The 25,049-nt window shown below is 45.2% G+C and overlaps 1 protein-coding gene across 2 annotated transcripts; it reads right to left on the bottom strand.

The window, feature by feature from the left end:
* Positions 1–1,033: 1,033 nt before the first annotated feature.
* Positions 1,034–23,786, bottom strand: GTF3C2 (general transcription factor IIIC subunit 2). Of its 2 annotated transcripts, XM_006767454.2 has the most exons (19): positions 23,483–23,786; positions 14,098–14,368; positions 13,614–13,935; positions 12,715–13,000; positions 10,489–10,583; positions 9,430–9,507; positions 9,184–9,282; positions 7,930–8,157; positions 7,632–7,743; positions 7,326–7,434; positions 6,251–6,276; positions 5,927–6,056; positions 4,025–4,169; positions 3,758–3,919; positions 3,472–3,559; positions 3,116–3,244; positions 2,679–2,831; positions 2,426–2,533; positions 1,034–2,144 (listed from the first exon to the last, which is right to left on the bottom strand). In XM_006767454.2, exons 2-19 carry the CDS (start codon positions 14,342–14,344, stop codon positions 1,926–1,928), a joined length of 2,736 nt encoding a protein of 911 aa, XP_006767517.1. In that variant the 5' UTR covers positions 14,345–14,368; positions 23,483–23,786; the 3' UTR covers positions 1,034–1,925. The 2 variants fall into 2 exon arrangements, with proteins under 2 accessions (XP_006767517.1, XP_006767518.1); XM_006767455.2 differs by lacking the exon at positions 2,426–2,533.
* Positions 23,787–25,049: the final 1,263 nt, after the last annotated feature.

The following is a 25,049-nucleotide window of genomic DNA, read 5'->3' as shown; positions in this document are numbered from 1 at the left end:
GCACCCGCCTACAGCCTCAATAGCGTGGGTCCCCAGGTCCCATCCTTTTTACCACTGAAAGGGGGATTTCAGTAATGCAGCGTCAAGGGACTACTGTGTAGGATGCGGGAATTTCTCTGCAATGGAAGGCAGTTCCTTATCAATCAGCTCAAAAAGAGAACTGGCACAACCTGAGCTGGATCACACAGGATGGTGCAATACTTGGCTCTTTTGCACTGACGTGGGCTGTGGTTCCTCTGCTACTAATGGTCTGGGTTGCCTCCAGGTCTGTTTCCTCTTCTGTACAGGAAGGAAATTGAAGTACTTGATTCCTTTCTTAAAGGTTTTCTGACATTTGATAAATTCCTTACACTTAAGAGGCAGAAAGCTATTCCCAGATATCTGGCCAATCAGTCTAGAGTGCCAGAGGGCTTTGTTCCAGGTAGGCACTAAACTAATTTCTACTCCCTTCAAATAGCAGCTGGCTGTGTATTTTTCTCTAGAATAGTTGAAGCCATCTACTTACCCGAAACCTCAGATTGTACTCTTATACATTCCAAAACTATGACTTGCCTCTTTCTCATTGCTGGGGTATGTCCTAGCTTAGGAAGCAGTATTGCAGTCATGAGCCTGCAGCACCCCACAAAAGGATTTTAACAAGATGAGCTGTAACAATACAGCAGGTCCTCAAATAACATCATTTCATTATAATGAGATGCCATAGGAACTTAAATCTTGTTTATATCAATACACCTATAATAAAGTTGGTTTCCTTATATGTTGTTTAAAGTCACAGAACCTTGCCCTGGTTGGGTAGCTCTGTTGGTTAGAGCATCGTCCCAATACACCAAGATTGTGGGTTTGATCTCCAATCAGGGCACATAAAAGAAGCAACCAATGAGTGAATGAATGAATGGAACAAAACAAAAAAATCGATTCTTTCTCTCTCCCTCCCTATCTCTAAAAATCAAGACATTAAAAAAAAATGTCACACAAGCTATTGATAATAAGTGTGGACTTACTGTATTTGGGTTCTAAACATCTATATATAGGGTTGAAATAAAGTAGTTAAACATGTTTAATGTGACAATATCATGAAGGGTCAAAAATCATAACGTGTAAAAGAATGGTTAAGGTAACTGAAGATATTTAATCTAGAGAAGAAGAGACTTGGGAAACATCTGACAGCTATTTTAAACACTTAAAAGGGCAATCACAGGTGGGAATTACTAGAATTCCTAATACCAATGGTAAAATCTATAGAGGTATACTCTGACTGGATATAAAGGAAGATGATTTAAAACATGACTGTCTAGGAGTGTTCAAGTAGGGTCAGATGACCAGTGATCAGGAATATTTCCTAAGCAGGAGCAAGTAAGATCCGAACTACCGTTCTCCTGGTGGTGTGTGGTGTTCCTCAGTTAAAGAACCACTATAAGCAGCTTCAGGCTAACAACTTACTACCTCCGCCCCTGTGGGCTTGCATGTTGGTTACTCTAAACAGGAAGCTGGCAGGGCAGTAATCCTGGATCCTGGAACACAGTCAGACAGAAGCCTTCCTCCAGATACTCTTTCCAGTTTTCCAAACACCCACTCACATGTGGTCTCAAAAACACCCAGTACCTTTACTTAGCTTTACCCACTTCACAATATGCTCAATATGAGCAATTTGACTCCCAAGCCTAGATCAGGCCTGAGTGTTTCTTGTGAGCCAGTTTTAGGCTAAAGAGCCTTGAGAGTTCGTGGAGGGCAAGCCTCCCTGCCCACAGGGGCCGTGATGATAGCTGAAGTCGATGGAAGGAGAGGTATCTAAGGAATCCTGGGAGGCAGGTCTAAAGGTCCCGGCCTGGCAGCATCACTGTCCAAGAAGGCCCAGCTTCTATGGGCTATGCCTGGGGCCCTTTGTTCTTGGCAGACTTCATTCAAGGGTCTTGTGTGGACCACGACTAGGGACGGGGCAGCAGGCGATGGCTGGTTGAAGAGAAGCCAGGCCCTTTGGTAGGGGAGGACGATTGGAACACAGCATTGAAGTGGGCTCGGCTTTCTAGCTGCATACGGTGGCCCAATGGGGAGGTGAGTCCACGCACAAAATGGATCCGAACCAGGCCTGACTGCCCCCCAGATACGAGCCATCCATAGGAGTCCAGGTTTGGGCTGAAACGTACCTGTGAAGAGAATAGAAAACAAAAGAGAGATGCTCATAGTTGGTGTTTTAGGGTGAGTCCCAGCCGTGAGAGCAAAAAGCCTGGCCACAATCTGACAGGATAGGACCATGAGGGGGTGTGAAGACAGTGAACAAAGTAAGTTCTCGAAGATGAGTTTTCCAGAGCTTTTTCCCTCCTAAGCCCTCTTGGTTGCTTTTCATCTCCCATTTCACCAATCACAGGTCCAGAGTTGGGAGAAAATGAGAGCGACGGGTGGAGAAGATAAGAGGCGAGGTTCTTACTTTATGAATAGCCTCCAGCTGCAGCCTGTCCAGACAGAGCTGAGCGTGCCCCTCTCCCTCCTGCATCCGCAGCACTGGTTCTCTACGGAGCAGATCATGGAACGAACCCTGGGGAAGGGAAGTGTAATGAGAGACAATGAGCAGCTTCTTAGGTTTGCATCTTTGTGCTGGAACGCTTTAGGATTCCCTGTTATATAAGGACTAAAGTTTTCTACTTTTCCTAGTGCCACGCCCATTCTCTTGGGCAATTTACCAAATCTGTGTCTTGAAAGAGCAAGTAGTGATGGTTGACGGTTTCAGCATAAGTTCGAGCCTTGGGTGGGTTGAGGGCTCCAGATGCAGCAGAAGAGTGGTCTTGACCTTCAGGACTGTCCTGATACGGCATCAGATCTGCTTTGTATATAGGCTAGAAAGGAGACCATAAGATTAGGTCTCATGAGACTGAAGACAAAATGAAAGTAAAGAGAGAAAACTGATTTGGGGCAGGAGAGACTTAAATATGGAGAAAGTAGTATGTTTAAACAGATTTTCAGATGAACTAGGGTAGGCAATATTATGTGAAACAAGACTTCCTGGGATAAAACCTGTGCAACCTGATATTAATTTGAACTAATCTGTAGTACTAATTTGGGAGGTCATGTGGATTAGGAACTAATAAATGGTGCTGCCATTAAACACTCATATACGTACAAATCTTCGCTCTACAGGTCGCTTGACAGTTATTGGGTTCAGTGCCATATCAGGCAATATAGCTGCAATGAGCTCCCCGGATGTATCTCCTGCAGCTATTGTCCCAAGCCAGTCAGATCCTGAAAGACTCTAATAAGAAGAGGCAGATTCCTTCAGTTCTGTGAACGGGTAATAACTGCAGTCTCAGGGGGAGAAACACACACACAAATGAGGTTATCATAACCCATATCCCTGATGATACAGTTCCCACACACCTATGTTCTTCCGTAAAAAACTACTACCTCTTCCCGACCACCACTAGATGAGTAAATGAATCATTTTCCTGTATAATGAAGATTTCAAAGAGAGGGGCTCACCCAGACAGTGCCTTTTCGAGGAGCGGTGAAGTATGCCTTGAAACCAAGGTAACCAGCATCAATATAATGAATTCCACAGAGTCCATAACTATAAGAGAAAGAGAAAAATGAAACCTTCCTTTTTCTAGATTAGATCCATTTCTTCTCCCCATGTCCTTCCAGAATTCAAACTACCTCACTGAAACAATCCTCAACCCTCCTCTCCCCACACAACAGTCTGGAACACTCTGGCACCCCAACCCTAGGGTCTGTCCCCTGAGCTTCTCCTATTTCCATCCTGCCATACGAGGCATAGCAGTTGTCCTGCGCCACAGTGACACCATTGTAGGGGAGCAGCCAGGCCAGCTCTGTACTCAAGAAGCGCTTGATAGCATTTATTGGTTCATAAGGTCGTCGAAGGTCCCAGAATTTGATTTTCCGGTCGCTCCCTGCAGACACTATGAAATGACTGTGGAAAGATGAAAGAGGAGGGAGAAGTTAAAATCTGAACCAGTCTGGAAGAGTCAGCTTAACCCAGCTTCACCTCCCACCTCCACAACTCTCCTATTCCAACCTGTTGGCTTTGCACCACTGAAGGGTACGCACAGCCTGGTCATGGGCTAGGAAACCCTGGAAGGGGTAGAGCTTCAAAGAGCCATCAGAGAGCCGTATCCGCTGCAGGGGCGAGTTAGTTGGAAGGTTCCAGAAAACCACCATGCCTGAGGTAGGGACAGAACATGTAGGTATTAAGGCAGGTTCTCTCTTCCTTGCTCTAATTTATCTTCTACCCTCATATCTGATTCTCTATGAAATGACATAGGGATAATGATTAGCTAGTCCATTCCCTCCATAGTTTAAAGACTCAACCTGATATTTCAGTTCCAATTCTAAGCAACAAGAAAGTAATATCTTAGTCTGGGACCTGTAGTTAAAAGGTTGGTTGAATGTACTCAGTAGCCTCTACTTCCTACTAAATATAAGTAAAGGGGTTTTGAAAGAACATAAACTTTCTAAGAGAGGGCTGGCAACATATAGCCCATGGGCCAAATATAGCCTGCCACCTGATTTGGTAAATAAAGTTTGACTGGAACACAGCCCACTCATTTACCTAATGTCTATGGCTGCTCTCGCTTTACAATGGTGGAGTTGAATAGTTCCAACAATAGCTAAATAGCCCATATAGCATAAAATATTCACTATCAGGACCTTTACAGAAATGTTTGTCAACTCTGCTCTAAGACAAAGAGAATAGGCAAGGAGCCAAAAGCAACAAAATGTAAAGAACAGAAAACAAATGGACCAATAAAAACTAACTGACCCAAAACAAGTTGACCCCGACCAGGCTGGCAGAGCAGGGGATAATAACAAATGTAACTTTGATTAAAATAAAAGATAAACTGCCTTGGCCAATGTGGCTTAGTTGGTTGAGCATCGTCCTGTGCACTGAAAGGTTGCTGGTTCGATTCCCAGTTGGGGCACATGCCCAGGGTTATGGGTTCATCCTGGTACAGGAAACAACCAATCGATGTTTCTCTCTCACATTGATGTTTCTCTCTGTCTCTCCCTCTGTCTTCCTCTCCCTCTAATATCAGCAAAAACATATTTTAAAAAAACCACAAACTAATGAACTGTAGAATTTTAATAAAAATTTGGAAAAATATATGTAGCTAAAACCTCTTCTATACATAAACTCAGGAAATGTAACACCTATGAACCTTTCTTGAAGAAAACGTGTTGACGGTGAATTACAGCTAAGCAACATTAATACTTCAGCAACGAAGGGAGAGACAGATGGAAGGAGTGGCAGAGACTTGCAATCATTTCAATATAAAATTACAATTAAGTAACCTCGGGAATTAAGGCAGCAAAGCAGCATCAAGTTTCATGTACCTTGACAATGTGAGAATATCACCAAAAGAAACACAATTAGAAGATGGTGGAAGAGAGAAGGAGAAGAAACATAACAGTGCAATTTCCTTACCTCCCCAGCAGAAAGGCTACTGATAGTGTCTAAAAATAAACTTGTCATTTAAAAACGACAACCTAATACCTCCGACTACTTAATGTTATTTATAATTTTTATTTTTCCTTTTTAATCTTAAAAGTATCTTTAAGGAACTAGTATCTCTGTGGTAAAGGAACATTTATTGGGAGTTTAGCTAATCTTTCAGCTTCACTTGTCTTTTCTACTATAAAATTAAAGTATAATTACATTTAATACCTTTTCATTTAAAATTGCTATAGTGTATGATCCCGTTTCTCTTTAGCCTTACATACGCACAGAGAACTATATGACATTATGTTCGTCTTCTCAATTATTTTTCTGAATAGAAACATTCCAATAACTTTTCTCTTTCTTCTTTGTATTTTTTTCATTGCCTGAATATAACTATGTAATGCCCAACACTGAACCAAAAAGGAAGCAACAACGCAAAGCAAGCCTAAGAGCAATAGCTCCGTAGGTTCTGGTTTTTACCATTATAGTATCCAGCAGCCAGGTGGTGGTGGGGCCGGGTGGGCATCCAGGCCAGGCTAAGGCACTGACCACACTCAGAGGGGTCTGATACTTGCACAGACCCCACCTGAAGGGTTGCCACACATTGAACCTGCAGGGACAGAAGGGATGGGACTAGGGTTAGGAATACCTATTGTTTGGAATGAAGACGCAAATTAGTGTTCAATCCAACAGGATTGAAATTAGTGTTCGATCCCTCAGAGTTAGAAAGCGACTCACTATGGAATCAGTAAGGGAGGTTCTAGAAGATGGAGCCTCGGGTAAGGCAACAGGTTCCTCACTCACCTTATAGATGGCGGGTTTCATTGCATCTGTGAGGAAAAAAGAGCAGAACTGATACTCTGGATCCAGAAGACCGAGGTCCTAATAAGCCTTGCTCTTAGATCAGCACCCACCCTTTCAATGGTGATGTTCCCTTACACTCTTATCTATCCACCATCAAATGTACGAGCCCACGTTTCTCTGCCCCAAATTCTTCTTTCCCCCTATCATACCTGATAGTATCCTTTCCATCAGAATGGCTAATCCCTCCACTCTGCTCTCTTCTCACCATTTCCCAAGGAACTTTGCTCTCTGGATACCCATCCTATCATCTGCATCATTCACTTTCTCTCCTCCTACTGGGTCATTCTCACATTCACACTATTGTCTCCTATCTAAACTAACCAAACACTACCCTGTTATGTGTTCCCCTTCACAGCCAAACTTCCTGAAAGAACTGTCTATCCATTTTGTCTTCACTTCACCTCCCAGTCCCTCCTCAAGCCACTCCTCCACCTGCTCGCCAAATGTGGGCCTTCTCAGGGTTCAAACCTCGGTGCCCTCTTCTTTACTCAGTACAGTTAAAAAAACCAGTAAATTCAACCAATAGGAGCTGCCTTTCCCTGACCCTCCTCTTCTTGCTCATATTCAGCTCTATAGTCTCTCCCTGTTTACAACAAAGAGAGTGTGTTTCTGTGTATGTGTGGTGGTGAGGACAGGAGAGGCTGAGGACATTAGGAGAACAGTGTGGCAGGAGAGGCTGGCCCCATTTGTCCGCCTCAGCCTTTAGCCGTCCTTACACAGCCAATTAGCTGTGGCCGCAGAGGAAGAGGCCTGACAGCAGGGAGAACAGGGAAGAGAGGGAGATAAAGGTAATGTGATGGAAAAGGGCAGTTCTAAGTCTGCAAAAGAGTATTACTTGTGGGCTGCTGGAGAGAGAGGTCAAGTACAGAGCGTGTGAAGTCAGAATGGAAGGTGTGACTGTGCAAGGCTTTGTACTATAGAGACTGGGCCAGAAGAGTTTCAGGGGAGATGGACAGGCCCTACAATGTTCTGGCCATGGCTACAGTAGCCTCATTCTCCTTGCTGGGCTACTCACCCGGGGGCTGCTGTGCCAGCAGGGCCTCAGGATGGGGCAGACTGAACAGCAGCACCTTCCCATCTGAGCAAGCAAGAGCCAAGAGACCCAGCCGAGGCAGGAGAGGAGCCTAGAGGGTGAGACCAGATCTGTGCTGAGGCTTGCTGCCTTCAGGAGCCTCTCAGAAAACTTCTGAGATTCTAGTCTCTGAAAATATGATATGAGGTTGCTAGAAAAAAATGCCATCCACCCCTCTCCAAACTCCATTCCTCCTACTCTGGGAACACCCACAGCCTTTGGGCCATCATGTAATCAACTGGGAGATACCTTCCGAGGGGTGCCTGGAAGTTCCCATGCTCCACTGGGGCAGAACTTGAGGTCCCAGATGCAGCCGTGGTCACAAGCAATCCCATAGACAAAGTGAGCCCTGTTGCCAGGACTGAGGAGAGAAACCATATGGGGAGAATGGGTAGGAAGAAGGGGGGCCTCGGGCTGCTAGAGCCTGTGTGCTCCCCTAATTTAAACCAATCCAAGTCTCCCCCACAACCCAAACCCGGTCCTGCCCAGCCCCACCCTCCTCTCCTCCTCAGGCGCCCTCCACGGCAGTGTCCCAGCCCCACCTCACCAGCTTTCCTGCTGCAAGGTCCCAAGGCCCCAGAGCTGGAGTAGCCCAGGACCTGAATGAAGTTGGCTCAGTGAATGTGTCTCATTCATGTCAGGGCTGGAGAAAAGGGCCACATACTGCGAGGCTGCTGCCCCCTCTGGCACTGGGCACCAGTCCAGAGCCCAGAGAGGCCCCCCTGTGAAGAAGGACACATCCCAGCGCTCTGGGTGTGCTGTGATCGAGCTAAATCTAGAGAAAAGTCAAAGACAGAATGAAAAAAGGAGTTAATAAAAGGTAATGAGAAATTCATAGGTGAATGGATAGATAGGCAGTGATACATCCAGACAAATGAAGTATTTGTCCAAACCCATAGAATGTACACACCAAGAGTGAACCCCAGTGTAAACTATGGACTTTGAGTGATCATGCTATACCAATGGAGGTCATCAATTCTGGTGGGGAATGTTGATAGTGGGAGAGGTTATGCATGCGTGGGGGCAGGAGGTATATCAGAAATCTCTATCTCTTCCTCTCAATTTTCCTGTGAAGTTAAATTGCTCTAAAAAATCTAGTTAAGAAAAAGGTAATGGGGACAGAATGGGAACTCCACTGGGAGTATGAACTGGCTTTCAGCAAGGGCCAGAATATCAAGAACAGTCTACGGGTGAGAACAGTCCTAGCTCGCATTTGTATCTTCCTCCTTTCCCTCCCAGTCATTCTGTTCTAGTTCACCTTCAAAGATGTCAGGCTGTCGCCGAAACCGGTTTGGCTCAGTGGATAGAGCGTCGGCCTGCGGACTGAAGGGTCCCAGGTTCGATTCCGGTCAAGGGCATGTGCCTGGGTTGCGGGCACATCCCCAGTGGGAGATGTGCAGGAGGCAGCTGATCGATGTCTCTCTCATCGATGTTTCTAGCTCTCTATCTCTCTCCCTTCCTCTCTGTAAAAAATCAATAAAATATATTTAAAAAAAAAAAAAAAGATGTCAGGCTGTGCATCCTGGTTACTACAATGTTCTCTCCACGGCCAGTCTGTCAGGGACTATCTGAGTATAGATGATCTTATAAACCTGTTTGACCCTCAACCTCCATAGTGTCCTTCCATCTGGCCAGTAGCAACGAGCACTGCAAACTAGAGGGAACTGACCAGATCTACCCAGGATCCGACCCTTGGGATCAACGGGACCAGGGGAAGAACAGGGCCAATCTGCCTTCCCTTTCAACATTTATTTTTCCTACTTCTGTCACCTAGAATTAGAGAAAGAGATGCAATCTTCACCTGTTTATGCGGTAGAGTGTGCCATCTTCAGGAAGTCCTTCACGTTGTACAGAAAACAGTGGAGACTTCTCCTCCTGGGGCAGGTAGGGAGCTGCCTCGCTAGGGAAGGCAAAGGGAACAACAGCCTGAATTGGGAAGTTTCTCCTTTTCCAGGATTCCCATCATAAATCTAGATCCTCTGTCACCCTTCGGTCTCCAGTGGCATCACCACCCCTCCAAGGCTTCAACGATGTCTCTTCAACTTACAGTTCAGATAACAAGTGCCACTTCCAGGCTAAAGGAATCCATTCTGCAAACTCCCAGTATGAATGCTTCTGTTCTCGGCTAGAAGGACAGAGAAGCCTTAACGAAGGAAGAGATCAATTCTAAGCAGTTCTGCCCCATAAAACTTTCAGTGATAATGGCCCTGGCCAGCGTGGCTCAGTGGTTGAGTGTCAACCTATGAACCAGGAGGTCACAGTTCAATTCCTTGACAGGGCACATGACCCCTAGTGTGGGGTGTGCAAGAGGCAGCCAATCAATGAATCTCTCTCATCACTGATGTCTCTCTCTCTCCCCCTTCCTCTCTGAAATAAATAAAAAGATATTTTAAAAAAAGGTTACCAGTTCGATTCCTGCTCAGGGCACATGCCCCAGTTGCAGGTTTGATCCATGGTAGAGGGTGTGCAGGAGGCAGCCGAGTGATGTTTTGCTCTCATATCAGTTTTTTTCTCTCTCCCTTCCTTTCTCTTTAAAAGATAAAATTAATCAATTAAAAGAAAAACGTTGTGCCCTAACTGGTTTGGCTCAGTGGAGATAGAGCGTCGGCCTGCGGACTGAAGGGTCCCAGGTTCGATTCCGGTCAAGGGCATGTACTTTGGTTGCGGGCACATCCCCAGTAGGGGGTGTGCAAGAGGCAGCTGATCGATGTTTCTCTCTCATGCATGTTTCTAACTCTCTATCCCTCTCCCTTCCTCTCTGTAAAAAATCAATAAAATATATTTTTAAAAAAAGAAAAACTTTGTGATGATGTGAGTGACCTATTATCTGTCCAATATATGTGCTGGTAGCTGGGCACTTGAAATGGGGCTATTGCAAAGGAGAAACTGGACTTTAAATTTTAAATGGCTACATGCAGCTACTGCCTACCATAACAGACAGCACAGCTCTGAAGCTTTTGCCTTTGGAGCAGTGTCGTTTATTTATGAATGTCTTCAGTGTTCTACACTATGAGTGCCCACCCTCTTTCTCACAGCCCCACTTCTAGATCATTCTGTGCACTCCACCACCACCCTTCATCCCCAGGCCCCATTCCCCAAGTCTCACAGGTTCTTGGTGAGATGGAGGCACTTCCAGACAGGAGCCATGATGTGATTGGATAAGCCATTGGGAGCCATTCCCCGGCAGTGCAGCTTCTGCTTCTGGGGTCAAATGAAGAAAGTGTCAAGGAGAAAATTTTATAGCCAGAGAAAGTTCCCAGGACACAGTTTTCTTAGCTTTTACTTTTCTTGGCACAACTTCCCCTCTAACCTTTGCCGTATCAGAATCTTAAAAGGTTTATGTCATAATCATTATAATGACTTCTCCACCTTCTGCTCCTACTCCTCCATCAAAACTGCAAAATCTGCCTGGCTGGTGTGGCTCAGTGGTTGAGCGTCGACCTATGAACCAGGAAGTCGCGGTTCGATTCATGGTCAGGGCACATGCCTGGGTTGCAGGCTCCATCCCTGAAATGGGGTGTGCAGGAAGTAGCTGATTGATGATTCTCTCTCATCATTAATGTTTCTCTCTCTCTCTCCCTTTCTCTCTGAAATAAGTAAAAATATATATATTTTAAAACTGCAAAACTGCTATATGTTTTTTGAGCATTTTCCTTGACGTCTCACACATTGGATTTAGAGGATTTCCATTTACTTCTTAAAACTCTTGCCTTATGAAGCAGTCTTTCCTTATTCCTCCCATCTTTCTAATATTCCTTTGCTGGTTCTCCCTCCTCTGATAGATTTGGTCTCAGAGACGTTCTGACTTCTTTTCCACCCTCTATACGTGCACTCCTGGTCATTTCACCCCATGTCCCAGCATTATACCTGGTTATAAAGTTTAACTACCATCATTACCCATTTATCAAGTTTACATTTTAAACTTGTAAACTCAAACTTCACTAGTTTTCAACTTTTCTACAAACTCTAGATCCATACGGTGGTGCCAAGCAATATTAGAGCCTGAGGCAAAAGGAAAATCAGTAATACAGTCCCTATCTTTATTTAAAATTTGGTATTTTGGTCATTATAAATTTAAATTAATTTTGATTTTTAAAAATGTATCAAAATAGTTATCCTGATTTCTAAGAATTTGGTGCTCCCTTAAATGGTGCACTTAAGCCAAGGCACTGGTCCCATATACAATTATGACTGGTGACCAGATGTCCCCAGGATGGTCCACGGTCCACAGGCACTTCCAGCTCAACATGTGAGTGAGCTCATCACCTGCCCATCTTTGCCTCTCCTACGTACCCCACTCTTTCTATCTGGGATGATGAAAACATCTCACTGTTAGTAGTTGCAGAACACTGCGAATGCACTAAATGCCAGTGAACTATACATTTTTAAATGGCAAGTTTTCAGTTATGTAGATTTTACCACAATTAAGCACACACCTTTGATGGCTCCTACTGTCACTCCTTTTATCCTCTAGTTTAATCCACACTTCAACCAAAGCCTTATGCTGTAGCCATAATCAATTTCTGGGAAAACCAATCTCTCTGGCAAACTTCTATCGACCTTTTAAGACCTAGCTAAACTATCGTTCCTTTGTGAAGTCTGAGCAGTTGACTTCCCCCGCCCCCATATGGCTAACGCATTTTGATCACTCCTGGTCTAGCACTGATCACACTGAACTTTGTGAGGCAGGACTCTGCCTTATTCACATGTGTTTCCTAGCTCCCAGCAGATGCTCAATATATGTTTTAGGGTTGTTTTTTTAATATTCACCAGAGAGGATCCTTTTTCCACTGATTTTTAGAGAGAGTGGGAGGGGGAGAGACATAGGGAGAGAAACATCAATGTGATAGAGACACATCGATGGGTTGCCTCCTGCACATGCCCCAACCAGATGGAGATCAAGCCTGCAACTGAGATACAACGCCCTTGACTGGAATTGAGCCTGAGACCCTTCAGTCCGTGGGTCGACGCTCTAACCAGTGAGCCAAACCGGCTAGAACAGATGCTCAATAGATGAATGAATAATCTTTTTTTTTACAAATATGGAACGTTTCACGAATTTGCGTGTCATCCTTGCGCAGGGGCCATGCTAATCTTCTCTGTATCGTTCCGATTTTAGTATATGTTGCTGCCGAAGCGAGCACTGAATGAATAATCTTGTTTACTTACACCCTTAGCCCCTGCAATCTCAACTGTATTTGAAGTTGTTTCTTTCTTCTTTTACCTCTTTTGTCATCATAGTTATTAGGCCAAAGCCTTCCTTCTGGGTACCCTCTTGACCCCCTAATAATCCTATCAGTTCCTTCATTCACTTTCTTGCCCATTCAGTTACCCCTGAAGTGGATCCTCGTGGGGTGCTTCGGGGCACAGCAGGCTCTGGGTCAGATGAGCTCTCACTTGGGACCTCACTTTCTTCTCCATCTTCAGCCTCAACCTTGAGAACAAAGTCTTCATCTCGTGCGGTGTCGTCCTCCTCTTCTCCACCTTGACAGACCGGCTGTTGCCGGATCTTCTTTGGTTTGGTGGGGCTGCTCGCCTTGGGGCTCTCGGGACAGGACACTGGAGCAGGCAGGGCTGTGGAGAGCTCTTCAGCCAGTTCCTGAAGATACAGGAGTGCCCTGTGGGGGAGGGCAGAGTCAGAGACATACGGACACGGAACAAGAGCCCACTTTTTATTTACTTACTTACTTATTTATTTATTTTTTATTAAGAGCCCACTTTTCCAGACACTTGGTTGATTCTTATTGCACTGGATCCTCACAGTGACCCTGTGAAGCAGCTATTAATTTCCCCTTTGCTTCTGATAGAGAAAGAAACAGAAATCCAGGAAAGGTAAGTGACTTGGCCAAGGTGATTCAGATAACATACGTGGGATCTAAACCAGGTCTTCTGACTTCAAGTCTCAAGCACTTTTCACTCCACCACAGTCAACATCACTGATGGCAACAGAAAATAAGAGAAAGGTGTGCATATACTGATATATATTGAGTGGTAAAATTGTAATGAAGACCTGAGGGGGGAATTGTGAAAAATCGATAGGATGCAAAGTCCAGAAAGAAAATCCTAGACAGACAAGTTAGCAACAGATGAAAGTTGCCGAGGTCAAAGCCAGAAGATTGCTCAAGTCCCCAGAACCCAGACACCATGCCCACTCACCTCATCATAGTCGTTTCATCTCTCCAACATCTGACCCACCCCAACCCCCCCACCAAGATGTGCTCCAATCCTTACACTTGGGCAGCCCTTCGGCGGGGTCGTTGCCCAGGTGGGGTCTCAAAGTCCTCAGGGGGCCTCTTTGGAGCTGGAGACTCTGGCTGATCTAGGCCTTTGGACAGCTTCAGCAGTAGCAGCTCTGCCTTGGTCTTTCGACCTCGTTTCTTGGGCATGGGGGTGGGCAGAGGGTTGGACTGATCTAAGTGACCTGGAGCCAGAGGGGCTGGTGGAGGATTAGGTTGTTGGGGCCTTTTGGGGCCTTTCCGTGTCCTACCCCCTCTCTTCCGGCCAGGCTTGGAGGCCCGAGGCTTTGAGACCTTTGACATCTCTGAAGAAAGATCTGCAGAGAAGAATACGTGTCTATGAGATGGGACCAGAGCTCAAACCTCTTTAGAACAGACTACGACATACCCAGGTTTGTTAGACCTGTGAACTCAACCTGTTGTCTTTCATCTTAAACTAAGCACAGGGAGAGAAAAAGATGAAAAGACACGGTGCATACCTTGCTGTTCCAGTCTGGACAGGCTTTCCTGTTCTGGAAGGAGCTTTTTCTCATCAAGAGAGCCCTCAAATCCAGACAAAGAGATAGGCAAGGACATCTCTGTGGAAGCCTCTGTCCTGGTTGCTGCTGCAGTGGTCCTGACATCAAGCTGGTTTAGCACCTCTGGTCCAGGAGAGTCCACTACAGTCACGTTCCCCACGGGGCCGGCCTCCCCCAGGGCGACATAGCCGACCCCGCAGGTGTCCATCAGCACCCCCTACAATGGTTGCCCCTGCACACAGAGACAGACAAATGAAGAGAAGGTGAAAGCTATTTGTACTGGCTCAGATTTTTCTACTTTCCTCCCCTCACTGCCCCTCCCACAACCAGAAACCTAAGCTCCCTGATCATGTATTCCTTCAATAATAATTACTAAACATCTTCTATGTCAGGCACTGTTCTAGGAACTGGTGTTATGACAATAAGCAAGACAGACAAGGTCCCTGCCCTCATGGAACTTACAGGCTAGTGAAGCTGATAATAACAAACAAATAATACAGCTACCTTTTTTTTTAAACACTTGCTATGTGCAAGCACTGTAGTAAGTGTTTTATTTACATTATTTATTTTTTTTAAATATATTTTCTTGATTTTTCACAGAGAGGAAGGGAGAGAGATAGTTAGAAACATCGATGAGAGAGAAACATCGATCAGCTGCCACCTGCACACCTCTTACTGGGGATGTGCACGCAACCAAGGTACATGCCCTCGACCAGAATTGAACCTGGGACCTTTCAGTCCGCAGGCCGATGCTCTATCCACTGAGCCAAACCGGTTAGGGCAGGAACAGATTTATTTTAAAATAAGTAAAACAGTTCTCTTGTGCCCTGTCATCAGTCTTTTACCTGGGTGGGGGAGGTGGTAGGCTTTGAGACAATTAAGGAACATCCTACTACATTAAGAGACTTTTCCCTGCCCTGGTCAGTAGCTCAGTTGGCCACAGTGTCATCCCGATATACCAAGTCTGCGAGTTCGGGTTCATTACCCGCCGGTCAGGACACACACAAGAATCAAGCAATTAATGCGTAAGTAAGTGGAACAACACATCGATGTCTCTCTCAAATCGATGTATTAAAATATTTGAGGAAAAAAGAGGCTTTCCCCACATTGAAGAATGGATTTTAAAAGATCATGAATCTTCATTTTCTTTAAACCTAGAAAATCAGCTGTATAACCATGGACCAAAGTCAACTGATGGAGAGAAACAAAACATTGATACCAACCAAAAACCTGAGCAACAAAGAACTCTGCCAGGGCACAGTTTTCAGCCAGAGAAACCTACTTGCCTGGGTCAAAGGGGGAGAAATAGTTCAAATATGAGGAGGGAACTCCCCATAGGTCTGTATGTGTCTTCAGAATAAAGAAATCATCAGCCTCGGTAGAGAGGTTTGCTAATGAAAACACCATAAGAAATATCGTACAAATTAAAAGTTCACAACAACCTAAGTGGATTATCAATTATAACAGCCAACTCTCTAACTCAGGTGTTAAGGACACACTATAACATCATGTGCTAAAGATAGAATATAACAATGCCAAAGTAAATGGAGGTCAGTGAGAATCTACCTGCATTGTTCTTTGGTAAAAGCAAGCCCTGACAGAACTACTCCATTCAAAATTGGTAACAGCCTGGCTGGTGTGGCTCAGTGGTTGAGCATTGACCCATGAACCCGGAGGACACGGTTTGATTCCCTGTCAGGGCACATGCCCAGGTTGTGGGCTCAATCCCCAGTGGGGGGCATGTAGGAGGCAGCCCATCAGTCAGCTGATAAATGATTCCCTCTCACCATTGGTGTTTCTTTCTCTCTCCCTCTCCTTTCCTCTCTGAAATCAATAAAAATATATTTTTAAAAAGAAAAGAAACATCAGTGATGAGAGAAAATCATTGATCGGCTGCCTCCTGCATGCCCCCCACTGGGGATTTAGCCCACAACCTGGGCATATGCCCTTGACAGAATCAAACCTGGGACCCTTCAGTCCACAGGCCGACACTCTATCCACTGAACCAGAACAGCTGGGGCCATTATTGATGTTTCTATCCTCTCTTCCTCTCTCTTACTCTCTCTGAAATTAATAAAGCTGAAAGTAAAAAGATGAATTAAAATATACAGGGAAAATGTAAGCAAAAAGGAGTTTTGATGGCAACAGCAAAGTTGAATTCAGGGGGAAAGGTATTAAATGGGACAAAAAAAAGTACTTTATAATGAATAAAACTTCAAATCATATAAAATATATAAATATCATAAAACTTTAGACATCAAGTAATATAGTATCAAACACATAAAGCAAAATCTTTAGGAAATGCAAGAACTACTTTCGTTAATCATTGGCAGTTCAAGCAGGTAAGGACAAAATGTGAATGATTGTTGCCTTCTCTATTGGCCAAGGTCTAGTTGCATAGAATAGAACCCTTTCTAGACAGTTTGAGCTAAAAGGAATTTATTAAAGGGTATGAAATGGTTCATAACAGTGGTTCTCAAAGTGTGGTCCCAGAACTGGCAGCCTCAGTGTCACTTGAAATTTTGTTAAAATGCACATTTCCAGTCCTATCCCAGACCTAATGAATTAGACACTCTGGGATGGGGCCAGCACTTATTGTAACAAGTCTTTCAGGAGACTCTGATGCACACTCAAGTTTGAGAATCCCCTGCATTGGGAGGGTTGGGGGGAAAACAGTGTAGGAAGAAGTGTTCGCCAAATTGGGAAGTTGTGTTATAGCTACTGACTGATGAACCACATGGCCTCTCCTATGCCATGAGGGGATCCACCTACTGAATCAAGAAACCCCTGCCCTAGCCGGTTTGGCTCAGTGGATAGAGCATTGGACTGCGGAATGAAGGGTCCCGAGTTCAATTCCAGTCAAGGGCACACGCCTGGATTGTGGGCTCGATCCCCAGTAAGGAACATGCAGGAGGCAGCCGATCAATGATTCTCTCTCATCACTGATGTTTCTCTCACACTCTCACTCTCCCCTCCTCTCTGAAAAATCAATAAAAATACACTTAAAAAAGAAGAGAAAGAAAAAGAAGCCCCTGCCACAGCTATGGCTCCATAACAAGTTGCCTCTACAATCAGAATGTGACCAAGTGAATGGGGAAGACACCGCTCTGGCTCCCAAATCCAGAACCTCTCCACTGCCACCATCTGCACCAGCAAAATGCACGCACGCTGGCCTGCCTCTCCCCTCTCTAAGCTCAGGTCCAAGTTTGAGTTCCTTAAGAGCACATGTGATCGACAAGACCTAGATCACATTCAGAATCTTGGATGGTAGATTTCCAGGGAATGGAACCTCTAGCTTTCCAGGCTCTCAAGTGGAAGTTGCTCCTTTTCTCACACCCCACTTACCCCAGGCTAGAAAGTGGGATCAGTGAATTCTCAGTTCCTCTCCAATGCCACTGCTTGACAAACAGTCCTTCCTCTTTTGCAAAAATCCTGTTCCTTGGAAGCTTGTGACATTCAGCTAAAGCACTGCTAATCGCTCCGCTGTCACACCCTGGACCCTGTCATCACGTAACACCTTTTAACCTCCAAAATCACTAAGACATCCACTATCTGATCACAACCTCCCGTCATTACAGCTCAACTGCTATCACGGTATCTATCCTTCAATCATATCTAGCCACTATTCATTGATCTCTCCAATTTCTCCCTGTGGCAGCAGCCACATCCAATCTAGCTTAGATTTCTTTAATCAGACTCTATTGGCATTATGAACTTCCTTTCTTTCTGTCTTTTGTGTCGCAGGTGTGGCAAAACTCCAGCCTTAGATGAAGGAATCATCCACCTTCTTCATTGTGTCCATCTAAGCTACTCAATCACACTTCCTCTCTTAGTCACTCCACACCCTCTCTCTCCCAATGTCTGATCCCCTGGTTCTCAGCAGATGACTTTGCCTCTGGTTTCTGAAACACAATCTAAAGCCATTAGATGGGAAATACCTCGATTTCTTGCAAAGTAGCCTAATCCTCCCTGCATCCAGACTCCTCCCTCATTCACTTTCTAAGGCCACACCTTCCACAGCGTTCAAGCCCCATTTTCTGTCCTCTTAAGGAAACTAGTCATTTATTCTTTTCCTCTATGGGCATCTTCCAAAAAGCATTGATCTCTTTTTGTTTTTTGTTAATCCTCACCTGAGGATATTTTTTTTCCATTCATTTTTTAGAGAGAGTAGAAGGGACAGATGGAGGGAAAGGGGAGGGGGTAGGGAGAGAAGAAAGGAGAAAGAGAGAGAGAGAGAGAGAGAGAGAGAGAGAGAGAGAGAGAAACATCACTGTGAGAGAGACACACCAATTGGTTGCCTCCCCTACATGCCCTGACTGGTGCCAGGGATCAAACCTGCAACCCAGGTACATGCCCTTGACCGGGAATCAGACTCTTCATTAGCAGGCCAATGCTCTATCTACTGGGCAACACCAGCAAGAGCCAAAGAGCATTTAAATGTTTACAATTCGCATCTTAACACACACAATTATCCTTCAACCCACATTCCTCCTCTAATATGTTCCTCCTCCATCTCACAAACTTTTGAAAGAGTTGTCTGCCCTTACATTTTAATTATCCTGCTTCCTCCTAACTAGGGTATTGCCCCCGCCTCATCCCTGAAGCTAAGTCCTCAGCAACTGCCGCCAATTAATTCAGTTCACTTCTCAGTCTTATTGAACTTGACCTCTCAGCAGCACTGAAGCTACTTACCATTATGTTCTTGAAACATTGTCTTTTCTTGAGAAGAAATTCAAGTGCAGTAACCTTCCAGATGTTCCTCAATCTTTTACAATTGTCTCACTCACAACTATTTGGCAGCTTTTTTGCACTCTAACCTCTTTTGTGTTTCCAAAGCATTCAACTTAGTTTGCATCCTTTTCTTTTTTTACAATTATTTTTATAAAACTTTTAGTTGATACAGAATACTTATATGTAGAATACAAAGGATAACAATAAAATACCTGTGTATTTGCCATTTTTCAACTTAGAGATAATTCTTTCATACTCAAATGTGTTTAAAATTTAAATATATAACACAATAATCCATACTAATAATAGAGAATTATGCAAATTGTCTGGGACGCCGTCACAGTAACACTAACAACCAAACAGCAGGCTGCGTGGGGCAACAATACAAATTGTAGTTACAAAATAGTCATGAGGATGCAAAATAAAGTATAGGAAATCTATCTGTATAAAAGCCTAAATGACCTTCACAACCGAACAGACAACCGAACAGGCTGTGTGGGGCAACCAGGCCAGCAGGGGGGCATTTGGGGGCAACCAGGCCGGTGGGGGAGTCATTGGGGGTGACCCGGCCGGCAGAGGGAGGCAGTTTGCACGACCAGGCTGGTGGGGGGGCAGTTAAGGGTGATCAGCCAGGCGGGCAGGTGAACAGTTAGGAGCCAGCGGTCCCAGATTGTGAGAGGGATGTCCGACTGCCAGTTTAGGGATGGGGCCTAAATCAGCAGTCAGACATCCCCCAAGGGGTCCCGGATTGGAGAGGGTGCAGGCTGGGCTGAGGGGACCTCTCTCCCATGCACAGATTTCATGCACTGGGCCTCTAGTATAAATATAATGACATACCAACTAACATAAACAGGTTCGGAACCCATACAATGACTCTTGACAAGCATTCAACTCAACTAGTGGAGGCAGAGCTATCAGGCCTATTTGAGAAAAGCCTATGTAGCTTCCAACATTCAGTGTGCCATGGACATCAATCTGTATGCTTTACAAAGGAAATGGAGAATGTCAGTTAACATAGGAAAGTTAAATGGACATCGGCCACGAGAACTTCTATACTACATGTCTTAAAGATTTTCTGAATCAGTACACATATATTTATCTCATTCTTCTTGGTTACTATATGGTATTCTATAGAATTATAGTTTATTTAGATATTTCCCATTTAAGGACAATTGGGTTATAATACTATCACAAACAATAACTGCAATATATATTCTCGTACAGATCTCTTCATTAATGAAAATTATTTTTCTAGACTGAGCATCTGAAGTGAAATTCTATATTCCACACTGACCAGGCCTAACTCATAAACTTTAACTTCAGGTTAGGAAAAACATTATAATCAAAGTAAAAAGAAATATTTGCAACATAATAATCAGGTTGAAGGGTATGCATATTTTAAAATTAATAGCCCAGCCAGTGTGGCTTAGTGGTGGTTCGAATCCCAGTCAGGGCACATGGCTGGGTTGTGGGCTCAATCCCCATGTGGGGCATGCACGAGGCAGCTGATCAATGATTCTCTCATCACTGATGCTTCTTTCTCTCTCTCCTTCTCCCTTCTCTGAAATAAATTTTTTACAAAAATTAAAAATAATAATAAAATTTAATAGATAATGCCAAATAGTTCATCAAAACAAAAACCAATTTATAGTCCCACTAACTATACATAGCCATTTTACCAAACCCTTGCCAATCTGGTCGGTGAAAGAATTCCTCCGTATTTTATTATTTTTATTGACCTGATAATAATTGAAGTTAATTCCTTTTTTAAAAAAATATACTTTATTGATTTTTTACAGAGAGGAAGTGAGAGGGATAGAGAGCTAGAAACATCAATGAGAGAAGCATCAATCAGCTACCTCCTGCACATCCCCTACTGGGGATGTGCCTGCAACCAAGGTGCATGCCCTTGACTGGAATCAAACCCAGGATTCTTCAGTCCCCAGGCCGACGCTCTATCCAGTGAGCCAAACCGGCTAGGGCAAAGTTAATTCCTTTTTATATGTTGGATATCTATGTGCCTTTCATGAACTGCCGGTACATATAATTTATCTATATTTCTATATGGCAAATTGATGTTTTCCTTATTGATCTGTGGAATTATGTTGTTTATGTTACAAGTACTTACTTTTCTTTTAACTTTGTTTATAATGTTCTTCCTAAACTGAAATTAAATTTTATGAGTTAGCCCTGGCTGGTGTGGGTCAGTGTTTAGAGCATCGGACTGCGCACAGAAGGGTCTTGGGTTTGATTCCCAGTCAAAGGCATCTACTGGGTTGTGAGATCCCCCTACCCCGGTCAGGGCAACCAATCATTGTGTCTCTCTCACATTAATGTTTCCCTCTCTCCCTCCCCCCGCCCCCCCTCCTTTACACTCTCTCTGAAAAGCAATGGGAAAATATCCACCGGTATTAACCAAAAATTTTTTTTTTACTTTTATGAGTTAAATTTCTCAACCTTCTCCTTTATGGCTTCTGTTTGTTTTGTGTCTTAAAGAGGCATTTTCTGCCCTAGCTGGTTGGGCTTAGTGGCTAGAGCATCCACCTACAGACTGAAGGGCCCTGGGTTTGATTTCAGTCAAGGGCACATGCCTGGGTTGCAGGCTCAATCCCCAGCAGCGGGCGTGCAGGAAGCAGCCAATCAATGATTCTCTCTCATCACTGATGTTTCTCCCTCTCCCTTCCTTTCTGAAATCAATAAAAATGTATTTTTTAAAATGCATTTTCTACCCCACTGACATAAACATATCCTAATTTATTTTCTTCTAGTACTTTTTTCTTAATTTGAATATCACATATAGCTCTTTAGTTTGTCCTGAATTCTCTTATTATAAGAAATATGGGGTATTTACTTATTTCATATCTATCATCCATGAAAGTTTCATAAGATAGGAATCTTGCCTATCTAGAACCTGCTATATGGTAAGTGTAATAATTAACCTTTGTTGATTGCATGACTAACTTCTCAAGGTACAAAAGTCCCTTTTATTTTTTTTTAAATATATTTTTATTTATTTCAGAGAGGAAGGGAGAGGGCAAGAGAGACATGAATGATGATGAGAGAAAATCAGAATCATGAATGATGAGAATCACCCACTGATGCTTTACCAGAATCGAACCCGGGACTTTTCAGTCTGCAGGCCAATGCTCTATCCACTGAGCCAAACCAGCCAGGGCACAAAAGTACCTTTTACAGATACACTGCTTTAAAAGGCAGCAGCAGGATATGGTGGTTAATTTCCATTTATGATTTCACAAAACAAATTCTGGACACAAGTGAAGGGTGTTTAGTAAATGTGGACTAAATTAATTTACAGTTTATAAAATTTTACATTTGTACCCCAACTTGTCTGGTTTCCAAGATACTCCAGGCTGCCTGCCTGACCTCCTCAGCGAAGGAAACTAACTAGATAACACTGTTCCTCACATATGGAATGACATGAAACTCACTGTTTGGTCTAACATACTATTACCCAAAGTTTTGGTACAACTGGTGGTATGCAAAATTATTTTAATGGTATAAAAATGAACAATTTATTCGACTGTGTTTTTATTTTAACTTGTATAAAAAACTAGAACAAGCCCATGAAACTTCATGGGTTCATCTATATTGCTTAGAGACTAAAGCACTTAAACTTTAAAAATGAATCAATTTAAAGAAAACTTTTTAAAAAATATATTTCATTGATTTCTTACAAAGAGGAAGGGAGAGGGACAGAGAGCCAGAAACATCCATGAGAGAGAAACATGGATCAGCTGCCCCCTGCACGCCCCCCACTGGGGACGCACCCGCAACCAAGGCACATGCCCTTGACCGGAATCGAACCCGGGACCCTTGAGTCCGCAGGCCGAAGCCCTATCCACTGAGCCAAACCGGTTCTGACGAAAACTCTTGAGAACATAATAGTACAGGTGGTAAGAATGATGGCAAAAGTGCTAATGGCACCGGAATGAGTTAAGTTTGCGCAACAATGTGCCGCTGGGCGAAGAGGCTTGGCCATCCCCTGCACCACGCTACCCGCGGGCTGGGTGGGGTTGCCGTCGTCATCTCTGCCTCCCCAGCCAACTCGCCCCGGGAGAAACGGGCCCGACCAGGAAACCTCACTGGCCCTCGACTGCGCCAATGAGGTTGCAGCGCGCGGGGCACAACCCCCAGGGTTAGAGGAGCCTCGCGGAGGAAGAGGCAGGGACACAGCGGGCTGAGGAGGCTGACCCGGGCGCCCGCCTGCCTCCCGCAGCCCGGGGCGTGGGAGCAGCTTTCAGCATAGCCCGTGCCCGCGGCCAGCCCTGAGCTCTCTAAGGTCGAGGACTACGGTCGGTTCGCAGCGTCGAGGGGGGTCATGTAAGCAGCGCCCAGGCCAGGACACAGGATGCTGTGTTGCGGACACCGCGTGAGTGAAGAAGGCAAGACCGCGGTTTGCAGAGATGGGGGATGCACTCTTGCCACGGCGGGTAAGGAAGTGGGGAGCATGATGGTTTCTAGAGCGGCCCAGGGGCTGGAGGTCGCGATGCTGTCTGTGCAGAGTGGGTATAGCGGAGCCAATATTTTAGCGCCACCGAACAAGGAGGAGGAGTAATCGTGGGGCCCCCCGCACACCCCACGGCTGTACACTCACCCTCACCAAAGTCCTTCCGGAAGTCCAAGTTCGAAGATGGCGCCGCCCGTCTGGTCGCGGCTTTATGACGTCACCGGGTAGCTACTCTTCATTGATGGCCCATCCCGGCCGCCGAGGGCAGTGCACAAGGTAAACACGTGAGTTCGGTTGGGAGTTTGTGCCAGAGAGCTTTCTGTTGCACTCTGTATTCCACAATGCAATGCGGCGAGCGCTCTCGAGCCCTTCCCGAGCGGGAGCAGCTCCTGGCTCAGCAGCGCCAGGGCTGCTGCACGGCCTTCTGGGAATTGCAGTGTCTAGAGGTGAGATTGGCGCCTGCGCGGTGACGCTCGCCGCGCCCGCTCGGTTCCCACGCGGCTCTCGGGGACTCGGGTGTGCTGCTGTGCAGTGCGCTGGGTTTCCTCCCAGACGGCGGGGCCCCTGGCGGCAGGGCCAGGACGGGTGTGAGCATTTACCTGCGACGTTGGAGCCGAAGACAGAGACCGGGAGACAAAGGAATCCGCGAAGCGGGCGCCAGGAGGCCTCGGGGCCCCGCCCCTACCGCAGATGCGGCCGCTAGTGAAGTCCAGGGTGGACAGGAGAGGGAAGGAGCGGGAGGAAGGCCTGACGTGGGGACCCTGCGCGAGTGAGACTCCGGCTTGGACATGGGCCTTGGGCCTTGGTTTCGGCTTTGCGCCGCCCTCACTAGGAGCTGGGATGTGGGTGAAGAAACAATGTAGTGAATTCTGCCCTTTCCCGAAGCACTTAAAGCCATACAATTTCACGGGTCTCCACAAACAATAGGAGAGCTTAGATGTATGAATACGTGGGAGGGGTGTGGTAAAACCTTTTTTCTTCCCCAATCTGTGGGCGAAAAGGAGCCACATGCTAACCTAACTCAGGGAAGGCCTGCTTGGCGGCGTTGCAAACTCAGGAGACTTAAAGTAACCACAAAGGTTGGCCTGAAATTAAAACCTTTAATTACAAAGTAGTTGATAGTGGGTAGTCGTGTCTTAGGCCAGTATCTTCCTTGACAAAGATCAACTTTGATCTTTACTGAGCCAGCCTATTTTTGCATCTAAGATAACATAACTGGAAATCAGGGTAACTTGTAACTTCCCTTTTTCCGGAACCCTCAGGGCGAAGCCAATGCACCAGGGTGACAGGGCAGAGACCACAAATTCCCTCGTTATTATGTTAATTGTTGACTTAACTACCCTGCACCCACCTGTGTAAAGGAAACATGTGTCTGTCATTTTACTTTTTATCCAATCTCAGAGGTTTCCCCTCTTTTGCTTTCTCCTGCCTCCCTAATCTATCACCAGTGGATTTCATGTAACCCACTTACAGCTCCTCTTTTGATTGTAGTGTATAGAACACAATGGCCGAAACCGGTTTGGCTCAGTGGATAGAGCGTCGGCCTGTGGACTGAAAGGTCCTGGGTTCGATTCCGGTCAAGGGCATGTACCTGGGTTTGCAGGCATATCCCCAGTAGGAGATGTGCCAGAGGCAACTGATGGATGTTTCTCACTTATCGATGTTTCTAACTCTCTATCTCTCTCCCTTCCTCTCTGTAAAAAATCAATAAAGT

This window comes from Myotis davidii, unplaced genomic scaffold, assembly GCF_000327345.1.
Source record: "Myotis davidii unplaced genomic scaffold, ASM32734v1 scaffold238, whole genome shotgun sequence".
Classification (NCBI taxonomy): domain Eukaryota; kingdom Metazoa; phylum Chordata; class Mammalia; order Chiroptera; family Vespertilionidae; genus Myotis; species Myotis davidii.
This window is presented reverse-complemented; position numbering and strand designations above follow the sequence as displayed.

Coding starts and splice junctions, on each gene's coding strand:
- GTF3C2 (XM_006767454.2), bottom strand. CDS start 14,344: ATGGACACCTGCGGGGTCGGCTATGTCGCCCTGGGGGAGGCCGGCCCC. Junction 7,744..7,929: donor ACCTTGCAGCAGGAAAGCTG/GTGAGGTGGGGC, acceptor TTCTCTCCTCAG/TCCTGGCAACAGGGCTCACT. Junction 2,145..2,425: donor AGCTGGAGGCTATTCATAAA/GTAAGAACCTCG, acceptor TTCTCTTCACAG/GTACGTTTCAGCCCAAACCT.